The sequence below is a fragment of the Cygnus atratus genome, chromosome 19 (assembly GCF_013377495.2).
Source record: "Cygnus atratus isolate AKBS03 ecotype Queensland, Australia chromosome 19, CAtr_DNAZoo_HiC_assembly, whole genome shotgun sequence".
Classification (NCBI taxonomy): Eukaryota; Metazoa; Chordata; class Aves; order Anseriformes; family Anatidae; genus Cygnus; species Cygnus atratus.
Genome location: NC_066380.1, coordinates 4,085,081 through 4,098,637, shown reverse-complemented (window position 1 = coordinate 4,098,637; position 13,557 = coordinate 4,085,081). Strand labels below are relative to the sequence as shown.

Genomic DNA, 13,557 nt, shown 5'->3' with positions numbered 1-13,557 from the left:
TGCAGACCCCCTGTGCCCTCAGCTCTTGCTGCTTCCAGTCCTAGCCCGGCACAGCACCCCAGCTCACCCCTCTGCTCCCAGCTGCGACGTGCTCTGCTGCAGCCCCTCCACCTCTTGCCTGCCACAGCACAGCCACGACAACCAACCTGCTGCTTCCACCACGCAAACCATCTCCAAATCCTTCCGAAGAACACCTCTGCTGGGCGCACAGCCTGAAAAAAATATGCTCCTGGGCATGAAAGGCATTCCCTAATGAAAATCAAACTTCGTACAACCAGAGAACTGAAGTTCCAAGCAGCCAGGTACTGCGGAATCCATTACAGCTGCAGCAATGTTTATGTTTTAGTTCCTCACATAATTCTTTCAAGATTCGTCTGAAGGCCATTACTTGCACTGCTTTCCCACAACCATTGTCACTTGTGCAGAATTACATCTCGAGCCTTCCAGAGCCACAGAGAAAGCCCCTGACACCTGCATTGCCTGCAAATGGCAGGTTTCTGTTCCAGGCACTTAACATGTTATAGACTGCATCTCAGAAAAGTCACACCGTGATCTACAGGCCTAGGGCAACGACAACAAAACACTTCATAAAGAACAATACAAGACAGCACTTCAAACAAGTTTATTAAAAAAAATCTACTACGTAGAAAAACAAGTCCAGAGTCTTTACATACAAAAGACTCTGTCGGGTCTGCCAGTAATTCTTCTCCAGCTTTCTGACCTATACTACAAAAGTACAGAGGGAAAGGATCACCCGCACTTGCAGAAGAAGTGCAGAGATGGACACTTTTAAAAAAGAATAAAGTTAGGACTACAGAGAGTTTCGAGTATGAAGCAGCAGTCACCAACCCCAAAAAATCATAGCATTGCACCTACATTTTGTAAAACACAGCACAGAAGCCCTTGCAACGAGAAGCCACCTAGTCACATGTGAAAATATCAGCTTCGACAGTCAGGATTCCACTTTTCATCCGTAATCTTACTGCGTTCACCTGGGCTTGATCCACCAGGCAGCAGGTATCTCTGGAGAGACCCACAGCATCCCTGTGAAGTCAAGGAGATGCGACGGAGCCGAGACCACGTCTTGAAAGGACTAGGTTCGCCAGTACAGTAACTGAATGACTTCATCTAGGACACGATCATCTAATTGTTTTCACAAAACAGGTAGAGAAGAGGTTGTCAATAACTGAGCATCCTCTAGTGTGGTAATGAAAAGAACAGCTGCACTGAGCCAGAGATGCTTCTCCCCATCTCAGTCATGTTCGTGAACCAGACACCCCTTACAGCCACCGGCCACTTCAAGAACTTGGAACTGATTTTGACGCAGCCAATGATAAGCACAGGCAGACAGAACTGTATGCACAGTACGCCAAACACCATGACCTCCTGAGGTCTCTTCCAACCTGAACTACTTTATAATCCTAGCCACGTGGATGGACCTTCAAGCTAAGTGGAAAAAAAATGACTCCAATGCAAAGGGAATTGAGCAGACCTTGACAGCAAGGGATGCAGTCCTATCATTAAAGCAACGTGCAAGGGCTAAGGAGGCCTCCAGTACTGGCTCTCCAAAATCAGCAGGATGGCAAACAAACTGCAGTACCAAAACTGATGGGAACTTCTCCCTCCTTCATCCATGCTCAGAGCAAGAGAAAATGGAAACTTACTCAAGAAAACATTGGGACCTTCCTCTGTCAGCAGAACATCCCAGCCAGGCACCCATGCTCCAACTCCCCAAACTACAGTGATCAACCTACTCCTTTCTCCTGCTTTTACCACTTGTTTCTGGCTCCCCCTTCTTCTTGCCTGCAGCTCAGCTCACTCTTCTTACTCTTTTCTTCCCAGGAAATTGCTGCAGGCCTTTAACACAACCTGGCTTAATTGCAAGTTTAAGAAAATACTGCACATTGCACTGGTTTTTGTAAACAAAGCAAGGGCACAGCAAGATCAGGAGATGAATTGTCTCCAAGCCCAGCTCCACCAGAGCCCACTTGCAACACTCTTGCCAGCTCAGAGAGGGTCTTCTCTGTACAAACCCAATCAATAATAATATTTAGTACTTAGATAACACCTTCCAGATATCTGTCTTCCCAACAGCCCTGTGAGGTAGGTTAAATATTATTTATCCCCATTTTATGACTGGGGAAACTAAGGCAGAGAGGCACGGGGAAACTTGCCAATGACCATGGCATCAGGATAGCAATTAACTCAGACACTGGTAACTCTTGGTCTAGTCCTCAGTGCACAGACTGGGATGACTATTCTCTCACCATTAAATAATACAACTAAAATACTCTTTAAAATGCTATAGCTGTAGTAAGAATCCCTGCAGCATCATGGCTGAATGGAATGGCACATTAGAGCACCACCTGCTGCTGCCAGGTACTGTGAAAGATTTTGCCAAGGAACACGTAAGCAATCGAGAACGCGGCTGTCCTTTTGTCACCTGAGCATTTTAAACAATCCGAGCTGGGAGCAAAACAGTCCTGGCATGCTCACGAAAGCCAGCAGAGACACCTTAACTTCCTGCACATGGAAGAAAGTCTCACCTCCACTGACACCAATTGCAATGGCCAAGCAGAAATGGGAACTAGAAAGACACAGCTTTGCTCTGTGGATATTTAGGAGGGGCTAAGAAACTCCCCAGTCTATAGGGAAAAACATCTCGAATATTGGACCACGCTAAGCTAAAGTCTTGAAGAGCCAATCTCGTACCACACAAGCATCACATTATTTCCTCCCCCTGCCTACCAGTAGATCATCGTGTTCCAGATGGAATTGCTCAGCGTAAGCCTATCTGGACCACGCATCATGCCAACAAGTAGCCAGGCAGCAGTTTCTGGAAATGGGATACTATTAATTGAATCCTATGAAATACAGCACCTCTTCTTCTCTGAGTGCAACACGATCCCAATAACACAAGTTTAAATAGCTGGACTATCCGTAAAGAGAAGAGGATGCCATCATATAGTCTGCTTTGTAGGGCAGAAAAAAAAGTCCCAGATTATGGGGAAAAAAAGGAGAGGGTAAGGAAACAAAATATAAAAATATCCAGATGATATCCAGTTTCAGTTTTCCACCCTTGTCCCTTCCCCCTCCCCCAGAAGGAGCCAGTCCTCTGCAACCAGAGGGCCGTGACACCCTGCAAAAGAGGTGGTAAATGTGGACGTACTTTAACAGTACTGAGATCCATGGGGTGTTTGATAATATCATGATAGTCATGTAGTTCCAAGGCCTCTGCATCAACAGGCTTGTAAAAGGGCCATGCATAGGCTGCATGCTTCTTCGAGAGCATCTCCTTGAGAATGCTGTCACAGTACTTGAGGTGCTCAGAGAGTTTGCCTTTCTTCCCTGCGTGCTGGGGGACCTCTCCATCCTCAAGGTCTTTCTTTGGTGGTTTGATGGGCCGGCCGCCGCTCTCCCGTCGGGCGATGATTTTGGCCTGTTTGGGGTCTGAGAGGGGTGTGGGTGACTCGCTTCGGCTGGCAGTGATGGCAGAGGTGGTGGGCGTTGTCGTGTCCGCTTTTCGCTTCACTCCCTTTTTCTGAAACAGGAGATGGACAGACTTCATGAGTGCATGCCTGGTTCTCACGCTAAGCTAGCAGAAACCTAGCCCAATTCATCCTCATTTCTGAGATCTGCCTGTCCTCTGACAGAAAACACAATTATTTCACTGGGATAAATGGGACTTGTGACTAGAGGCTTTGACACACAATTCAGCGACCACAACACAACATATTACTACATGTCATCTGAGCCACAGTAACCAGCCATTTGCACGTCTCCAACCCAACCCCAAACATGATGAAAAATGTGTTAGCTCTATGTATTTCACTGAGATTTAAACTAAGGACTCTTACCTCATGTTTGCCAAAGGAAAGGAGTGCGCCCAGTCGATTACTGCAGCTCAGCTGATGCATGGTGACTTAGTAAGTGTCAGTAACTTAACCACATGTCTGAGGCCCCAGTGGCAGGATCAGGCTATAAGTTCTGAACCAAAGCATATTAATCACCAAAGACCCATGAGCCCTCACTCCCTTGTATTTAGTGGATGTGCTAAGGTAGATTGTTTATTATGGACAAGAGTAAGAATTTAACGATTTTGCTTCAAGCAAATAAAACATACATCTCCCATAAATTCAAGCTGTGACTGTCCAGTCAGCTCTTTCTTGTGCTCCTAAGAAGGATCTGTTCCTCTGGAGGAAACAACAAAAAAAAAGGGGGGAGGGGGGTTCCCCAGGCAAATCTAAAGCAAATCTTAAGTAAATCCCAAGCAAGATTAATTTTGCAGTACATATTTGGCAAACTCACTTTTGGGTTCATCCTTGACTTTTAAAATTAAAAAGATTCTCAGAAGCAAGTTATTTGAACAGAAACTGCAATATGAGACAGGCTTCTGAGGAGCACAGCATAGCTGCAAGGAGATCTGACTGACAATTCCCTTAGTAATTCTCAAACTATAGGGTTAAATAAGAAAAAAATCTGGGGCTCTGCTGACCCATGCAACCTCATGTCAGGGAACACCAATACTTTTGCAGTTAATTTCTCAGTTCAGAGAACTGAGCTTTGAGCTATGCTTTGACTATTTTTTAGGTAATACACAGCTTGCTAGGAAAATTCTGGTTATTTAGAGCAACATTTTCATTTACCCATAAATTAACATATTAAATAGTGAAACACTAGTGACACCTCCCAGGAGATTACTCAGTAAGGAAGACAGAACTAATGTACCCAAAACCTGTAGGCAACATCAGTCTCCTCCAACTGGAGTGACAGGCTTATCTCGACCTCGTTTGTGGCAGAGAGGCACATTCCTGGTGCTGGGGTGTGCAAACCTTAATGGAATAGTCCCAGGAAAATCAGGGATTCAGTTCCAGAGGGCAGACATGCTTTGGGTTATATGGAGGAAAATGGGGGAAACCTCCAGCAGCCTTCTGATTCAGGGAGCGCTGGCTAAGGCTACGGTCAGATGAGAGCTCGTAACTGAGCTGGAGCAATTACAGGTGACATCACCTCAGCTGGGGTACAGTAAAACTAGCAAAACTTTTCTGAACCCACTGCAACTTGACAGCAAGCACTTGTCTGAGCACATCCCAAAGGGACAACGATGGCCAAGGAGTCAAATGCAGAGAAGTTATGCACACAACCAGCAGTAAGGGGATGAAAATAAAGCACTGCTCAGCAGTCCTGCCTTCTGAAAAGGAAGGGGTCAAGTTCTCCATTTACCTTGACTACTGGTGGCGTAGGAGGAACCACAGGCATTATCGGAGCAGCAGGCGGAGGGGGAGCAGCGGCAGGAGGGGCAGTGACAGGCGGGACATTAGCAGTGATGGTTGGCACAGGGGTGGCAGCAATGACGGGCGTCTGAGACACAGCTGGAGGGATGTTCTGGAACGGGGCCGGCGGGGAGACGGAAGACACGGCCACTGCTTGCTGCGCTCCTTTCAAACGACAAAGTGAAAACACTGCAATGTATTGATGGCTACAAATGCCGACAGGACACTGTGAACAAAGTGACACCGGTGCTGCTGGATTATACAATCACGGGCTTGGCAAAAAGTTCCCAGTTCAGAGCCACAGGAAGAGCACAAAGGACACTGCGTATGATTTGCTTGGTGCTATTACCCAGAGGCCAACAAGAACTAAAGAATCACTGACCTAAGTCTTCCTACCACAAGCTTTAGGCCAGCCACACAAATACTCGTACATGAAGTGTGCTGTTCTGGGGCAGTTTTCATCCATCTCCTGCTCTCACAGCTGCCCTGAGCTCAGCAATAGATCACGAGCTCAAGGAGAAGGAAAGGGGAGAGACGGCTCTTTTTGACAGGTGCTGTCCTGCACAGAGCTCAGTCTGGAAGTATTTGTACTTTGTAAGGCCAATGGCAACAACCCCTCCCGTACTGGCAGCTGAACACCTAGGAGTTCACTAAGGCTTCAGATTTGCCACAAGTTATAAAACAAGAAAAACAGAGCTGGGTGCAGAGCCCTAGTCTCCTGAGAGCCTGGCAAATGTCTCTTACACTACGCTTGCATTGTTACAGGATTACCTACTCGTATACATTAAACAGGACATTTAATAACTAATAACCAAAGTATCGATATGCCTGTATGCTTTTATAGTTGCATTTAGCAAAGGATGCTGAAAATACACATCGTTACAAATTTCTCTCAGCTTGGATAAAGTTGCAGCTCCGTTTGGCACCTGAGATGTGGGAAAACAAAGAGGAACAGTTGACTTTTCCAGTGCAACAATTAGACTTTGTTTATAGAAAAAAAACTTTCAACAATTTAATTCAGCCAACACAAGCTCCTTTATGAACTGTTTTACCCTGCTTATGGACATTTTCATCTTAAATCTATTTAAGATCAACTCAGGGTAAACTGAATTAAACTTAATTTCTACTGATATACAATAGTCTACACAGCCTTTTGCAATAGATTAATAAATCCTTTATGGTCCATCACACTTTATTCTGGGATGTTGCAACCGTGTGTGCAAAAGAAAAACATTATCTGGGGTTTAGGGGGATTGGCAAGATTTAGTGTCTCTACTGTGTCAGATTTCTGTTGGGACCTCGGGTGAGTTGTACAAACCCCGATGTATAAAGGCTCTGCACCACGGTCTGTCACTTGCAGCAGGCTGGCACGTCTAACTACCTTGTCTCTTCTTGCCTTGGTTTCCTCTTTGCACACAGAAAGCAACAGCACTGCCCTCCTTCACTGAAGCACTGTGCAGATGGAAACATCAGATGGCAAGACGTTTGTGTGACAAATGGAGAGTGGCATTAAGACAGACAAGCCCTGAAACACCGGGTGAACGTTATCTATGCATCTTGCATTCCTCCGCTGCTCTGTTAGATTACACGCTCCTTTCCTAGCCTTTTGCACCATTTGCAAAGTCATGCAGCTTGAAACGTGGATCAGGCCTTACCAACAGGCTTGGAACGTTTACGGTCACTGGATCAGGTTAATACCTGCACTCTGTGTGCCTGCTGACGGCTTACGACCTTTGCCTTTAGGAACTGGGGGTAATAACTCGACTTCCTCCTGAGGCATCTGAGCAACCTTCTGCAGAAATATCTTCTCCAGGGCTTGGGCCATGAGAACGATGTCATCTGTGGGCTGCAGGAAGAAGACAAGCCTGAGCTGTGTCATCTGCTCATTAAAAACAAAGAGGTTCAAGATCAAGCTCTGAAATCCCCAGTGACACTGCCCTTCAAATAAATGATGGTATCCAATGAACTGACAATAAACAGCCTAGCTCTTCTCCCTCCTTGTACACTATTCTCCTGCTCTTCTAATCCGGTCTAGAATGCAATAATCACAGCCTCTAAATAGGCTACATCCAGAGAATATCAGGACTTCCAGCAGAAGCCTGACAGCTAGCATCCCGTGCATCAGCACGGAAGCAGAGAACTGGAACAGATGAGCTGTCCTCCCTGCTTGCCAACAGGTCCTAGAGAAAAGTGTAAACATAGAGTCTGTGGCTTACACTAATTAATTTGTTTATTTCAGCTTGTTCTCCGCTATGGGTCAATGACGACAAACCACTGTAAGAAACAAAAAAATACTGGCTTTTAACAAACTAACAAAACAGCAAATAAGCCAAACCCAAAATAATAATAAGCAATCTAAAGGTGTACAAGTATGGAGGAGGCACAGCAGAGGACAGAATTACGCAACTTACTGAACTGCTCTCTGCTGCTAAGAGAGACAGGAGACACTGGTTATTGCTAGACAACCAGTATAACACTTAGAGCTAATAACACAAAACACCTGCACAAACTTTAGTTTATCTTGAAGAATTCCTAAATGAAAATAAGAGGAGTAAAAACTTGCTACATAACCCCCAAACAGAAATCAACATATAATTAAAAGGCACATTTGCCATTTTAAATGCTGTGAGGGAAGAAAGACGCAGCACAAAGACAGCTTTGTGCATTTCAAGTAATGTGGTTGCAATTAGTGGCATTTTGAATCCTTGCAAGGAGGGCCTGTAGCACAAAGGAGCTGCCCTGTTCAAAACCTGCACTGTAACAATTGTAGGTGTTTTTTTTTCTAGGCAGTGCCCCAGCTAAGTGCTTGTCTGGGCTCTTTACCTTGTTATAAATATAACAATTTGTAAACATGGTGTTGAAATCCTGCATACATTCACTGGCACTCCAGTAATAGTTATGTTCCAGGCGCTTCTTGATAGTCCCCATGTCCATGGGGTTTTTTATTATTTTGTGATAATCCTGTTGGAGAAACAGGAAAGACGTTACTTCTCCTGGTATAAAGATAGTGTGTTCACATCGCTCTCTAGTCCCAGCTTTCTCCTCTTTCCCCCTCCCCAAAAAAACACATCCCCGTATTTTTGTGCAAACTGCATATAACACCTTTAGTTTTATTTTCTGATTTGTAGCCCTTAGCCTATCACTAGGAACCTGACTACAAGGCGTCGGATCCCCCTGTACAATCACCAGCTCCCCCCAGTACATGCTCAAACACACAAACAGCTACTTGGCCATTAACCAGCTTTTTTGTAAGGACAGCTGGACAGGGAAGGTAGTAACAGTGATATGTGGAAGAAATGCTTTCTGAGCAGCTCTCCCTGCAAGTTGTTTGCAGCCCTGATACCCCTTCACTGAGGTTGTAGGTGCCATTGCAGATTGTGCCGCAGAGCGGGACAGTGCCACGCTTCGCAGCTAGCAGTGATGCAACTCATGCTTGCGTGGGACCAGAAGCCGGGATAGCAGGGGCAGCACTGTCTTTGGCTAGTGTTCAGTTCAACAGTGAACTGGCAGCAGCGATTTGGGAAACAGCAATTCTGGCTGCCTTTTTAAAAGACTGCCTCTGAAACGCTCGGCACTTACAGAGGTTTATCAGTGCCAGCTCTGGCTAAGACTGCACTAAAATTTTCAGCGACTCTCTGGAAACGGTCTCCAAAGGCTTCCACGTGTTAACCCAGTTTCTCTCTGGGCTGGTCTCAAGCGTCTGTAGAGGCTGTGATTAGTCTGGAGACACTGCAGGCACGCGAGGTTATATGCTGTAATTTTCTCATTCCAAAGAAAGGCAGCAATGCCTCTCACTGCATGTGCACATAAAGCCACGGTACAGCCCCGAGCCACTCTGAGCCCAACCCTCAGGCACGACCCGAGATACCAACTTTTTTCAGGCAAGGCACACTGGGACAGAAGAGGCAATCCTGCTGGTTACTGGGCTTGTGCAGATTTGATTTGAAACATGTGAAAAACAATTACGCTTCCAACTGACTCCTCCTTTTCAGTAACCTGCCCTAAAGCCACTTCAAAATGTCTCTGAGAAACTAAATCCATAGAAAGAAGGCACATAGGAGCACAGACCTAGTGAAACATTATACATGTGTTAAGTCTTTTACTCTTTTGATTATCACCTTAAATAGCACCCATCAACAAAATTACAGAGTTCAAAGGACTCCTGACCCAGTCCATAAAATCAGGTCATAACCTGCAGTAACTGTAGCTCTCCAGACCTAACATCCCAGAACCATGCTCCCTCAAATCCTATTCACAATCCTCCTGTTCAGAGCAGTCAGGTAATTTTGTAATGGCTTTGTAATGGGCTGCCTGGTGGAACAGGCAGCAGGGCACCTGGGGGGGGCTCCGTGTTTAAGTGAGGCAGGTGGATGGGGGCTTGCCTCCACTGCGGAGTTTTTATACCTACAGGACCACTCTGAAGAGGTGAAGGTTGTGTGGTTCTGTTCCCTGGAAGTAAGCTGATTAACTCACTTCGGTCATTTATGAATAACCTGGCTTTGTCTTGTACTATCTGGTCTGACAGAGACAGGATACGTATCATTAAGTACATGAGGCAGGTGGATAAATACAACTGTTCTGCAAATTCTGCTTCCAGTATGGTGTTTGAAACTACTTCACTCCAAGTATGCTTGGTAATCAGCTTCTCCTGACTCTCTCAACACTGCAGTCAGTGTCAGATCCAGGAAAGCCTACCAGAAACACAAGTTACGCTCAGCCTAGTACCAAATGCTCCGTAGAGCATAGGTAGCAGAGCACAGACTTGAGGTCTGTCGCTCAAATTAGACAGAGGTGGGACACGGAGGAAAGACACACAACAGTAACCACAGGCAAGCCACAAATGAAGCACTGTGCTTCAGTTGCTGTAAGGCAGCTTGCCTGTATGGTGTTCCCTTCCCTCACTAAGCGAGGAGCAGTTTTCTCCTCCAGAGACCTGCACCTCTCGAGCTCTGTAAAACATGATCTTTAACTTCAGTGAGTCTGAGAACGTTCAAGGTCATCTCCAAAAGCAACCTTACCACTTTGACCCAGGGATCAGAAAACCAATCGGATTAACATGCAGCTTTCCAAGAACACCGTACCGAGAAGATGGTAGATACGTACCGGTAAATTCAATTTAATTGCATCAACAGGTTGGTAGAAAGGCCAAGCAAACTGATGCTTCCACAAGGTCTTTACAACAACATTTTGCATATATTGCAACTGGTTGGTCTTCCGGCCAGGCTTATTAGGATTAGTGACCTCCGGAGGCGGCGGATTCACAGGGCCCTGAGGAGCCTGAATTGCTGATGTGACTGTCGACATTTTCCTGCTCTTGCTCTCACTCGCTGTCACAGCGGCAGCAACTGGGAGATTTTCCTTCTTCCTTTATGCTCCCTGAATGGGACTGACATCCCATTTCCAGGGTCCAACCATGCAACCTACAGCAAATGAGGAAGAGGACAACGTGTAAATGCTGGTACTTATTTAAGGTAGGCACGTTCAAACACTGTCAGCAGTAGAAGTGTCTTAATTCAAGCTCTTTACCCCATCTGCTTCATTCTTTGCAACAAACTTTGTTACCTTGATGATGGGCATAGCTCAAGACCCAAGCGAGAACGGGAAAAGCAGTTCCCAAACTCAAAGCCTGCAGAGAGCCAGTAAGCTTCGCAGGCCTGGTTCTTGCTTTATCTAGGTCAGAGAGCATCTTTGTACAAATACACATGGGGCAGCACAAGAATACAGCTGGGATGTAAAGCAGAGACTCCCATGAACGTGCTGACTCAAGCTAGTAAATCCGTAGCACGCAGCCCCATGTAAACATAGCTACGCTGTCTCTAGACCCACGCTGGGTGGCACGGAGCCAGCTTGCACGCGTCCACATTGGTGCAACGGTTCTCTGAGATCCCATAATCAAGAGCTGACTCCAGCTGTCAGAAGATCCCCACCACGAGAAGTGAACAGGCCTGCAGAGAAGTGCTGTGATCAGTCGTAAATGAAAAAGGCACCAGAAACTTCCTAACTGGAAGCGATCTGTGCTTTGAATCTCAAATGTCTTAGTATGTCTCTTACTGTGGCCAATTAACTGGACCCTCAGTTTTGCATGGAAGTTTCATATGGAAGATACAGGTTCAATGTAAATAATAATTAGTATTATACTTATATTGCTTTCCATGAGCTGGCTAAGAGAGCACTGTCATGCTCTCCCAAGGCATGCATGAAACACACAAGAATACACAAATTGCAATATTTTATCCTATTTTTCCCTGGCAAACTCCAGCGGAAAAGTGGTCTAGTATCACTGTTTCTTGTATACCATATGGTAAACAGCTCTGCTGTGTCATCTTCCGTAAACACTTGATACTTCAATTCATATCAGAACTGTAGCTACGCTTCTTATGGCAAACAGACCACAGTCACTTTCTAGTGGCAGATTATTTCAAATACGTTCAGAAAACCACAAACGTACTCTCACTGACATATGCTTCTTTCTTGCACATAGAAAGCACGAGCAGAGACAGAAACTGCAGTAATACAAGAAGGAGAGAATATTAAGACATCCTAGAAAAATAACTCTTCCTTGATACCTCCCTAATCATCTCTACTGAATGTCTGGACTAAATATAGAACATCAACTTACCCTTTGAGCTGCTGATTAGACGACGGCAAAAAGTAAACACATGCCTAATTTAGGGAAATTTTACAAAAATAGATGTGTACAAACATAAACAGATCTGCAACACAGAGGGATGTTTAAGTAGCCGTCTTCTCAGGCTCGCCCAGGCAGCAGAGGTATCTGCATTCCAGCGTCCCCATAACCAGGATTGCATTCTGGAACCCTGGTGGCACTGTGAGCCAGGGACCACGGTGCAGAGCGGCCACTCCGCTGGGTGCCAGGGCCACCCAAGCGCTCCGGGTGCTATAGCCACTGGGTGCACCTCGCTCTGGCCCAGTTTGGTTGGCTCCGAGGCGTCCCATGCTCCACAATCCAGACCCAGATTATTTTAATTACATAGTTAGTTCTTATGGAGCTTGCGTGGAAAAGTAATTCCTAGTGCTACAGAGCATTTCAGTTGTAAGTTTGAAACTAAGCAGTATATAACTTAGGTATTCCCTTTAAATACCCTAAGGTTAAATACGACAATCCTCTCTGTATCAGAATTTCCCCACATCCTTCTACCTCTCAAACTCCATTTCAGAGAGGATTTTTTAAATTTTCATTAAATCCCAGAACTGTAATTCAAAAAACAGATCCGGCTCCTGCCTCTCCCAGACTTCCCCTCTGACCTCAGCCAAGGCATTCAGGATCTTCACACCACGGCTCCTCATCTGTGCCACGGAGGGAATGGTATTTCCTTTCTGTCTTCATCCGCTCCACCCAGCAGCCTACAAACTCGCTGGGACACACACACACCGCCTCTTCACGTGCACAACGCTGCTCGTCCAGAGAAGACTCGCTTATATGGACTGTAATAGTCATCAGTGACATAACTCAGAAAGGATTTTAATTAAGAACATTAGCAAAAGCAGGGAGGGTGAATCATGACAGCCAGCTCAGCTTGTCCTCTGACAACTGATCCTCTATAACTTGCGTTTTCCTACTCATTACTTAGTACAACCAAGAGTGGCTACAAACCCCAAACCCCTTAGCAGCAGTCATTAAATTCCGGATCCTGCAGCTGAAAGACAGGAATAGCTACCTGGAAGTATCTGTTCCTGACATAAACGCAGCTTTAATATGCCTTCACCTCACTGCAGCCTTTTAACCCTTACTCCATCAGATTCCTCATCATCTGCCAGGGAAGCTGCAGATATCAGATCATTCCTTAATTTAAAAAAAAAATAATTTTTATTTCCATTCATTTTAAAGTTTCAAAATAATAAGTTTTAAAAAGGGAAAAAAGCAGGATTAGGAGAAATCTGAAGCTGAGGGTGCAAATGTTTTGGCAACGTCCCACCTCTTAACAGAGTGCATGACAATGTTTTCAGAGGCCACAGCCCTGCGTGAGACATTTACTAGCTGTCAGACCTCACTTATTAAATGAAGAAAGAGAAGGCATGACCATCCGACCTTCCCGACTTCTCAGTCGAATCATCCAACACGACACTTAAGCAGACTCCCGCACGAAAAACAAGCAGACTTAAAACAAACTGTCCCATTACTATAAGTAGAATTAAAATACACAGCTCTGGTCTAAGCACTTCAGCATCTTCTTAAACTCCATTAGTATCAGCAGTTAAACTATCAGGGAGCCCAGCTGTGCAGTGAGGTACTGGTCACAAGGTGCTGCACAAACCTGGAAGG

At 45.5% G+C, this 13,557-nt stretch overlaps 1 protein-coding gene across 9 annotated transcripts in view; it reads right to left on the bottom strand.

The window, feature by feature from the left end:
- BRD3 (bromodomain containing 3) overlaps nt 1–13,557 on the bottom strand; it is a 41,198-nt gene that overhangs the window by 13,673 nt on the left and 13,968 nt on the right. The window contains exons 2-8 of one of the 9 annotated variants that reach the window (XM_050714500.1): nt 11,893–12,719; nt 11,722–11,776; nt 10,377–10,693; nt 8,097–8,234; nt 6,972–7,119; nt 5,224–5,438; nt 3,170–3,541 (exon numbers count right to left, since the gene is read on the bottom strand). In XM_050714500.1, coding sequence (XP_050570457.1) covers nt 3,170–3,541; nt 5,224–5,438; nt 6,972–7,119; nt 8,097–8,234; nt 10,377–10,577 — 1,074 coding nt within the window. In that variant the 5' untranslated portion in view covers nt 10,578–10,693; nt 11,722–11,776; nt 11,893–12,719. The remainder of the gene's footprint in view (nt 1–3,169; nt 3,542–5,223; nt 5,439–6,971; nt 7,120–8,096; nt 8,235–10,376; nt 10,694–11,721; nt 11,777–11,892; nt 12,720–13,557) is intronic. The other 8 variants (XM_050714499.1, XM_050714501.1, XM_035555056.2 and 5 more) reach the window with 8 other exon arrangements.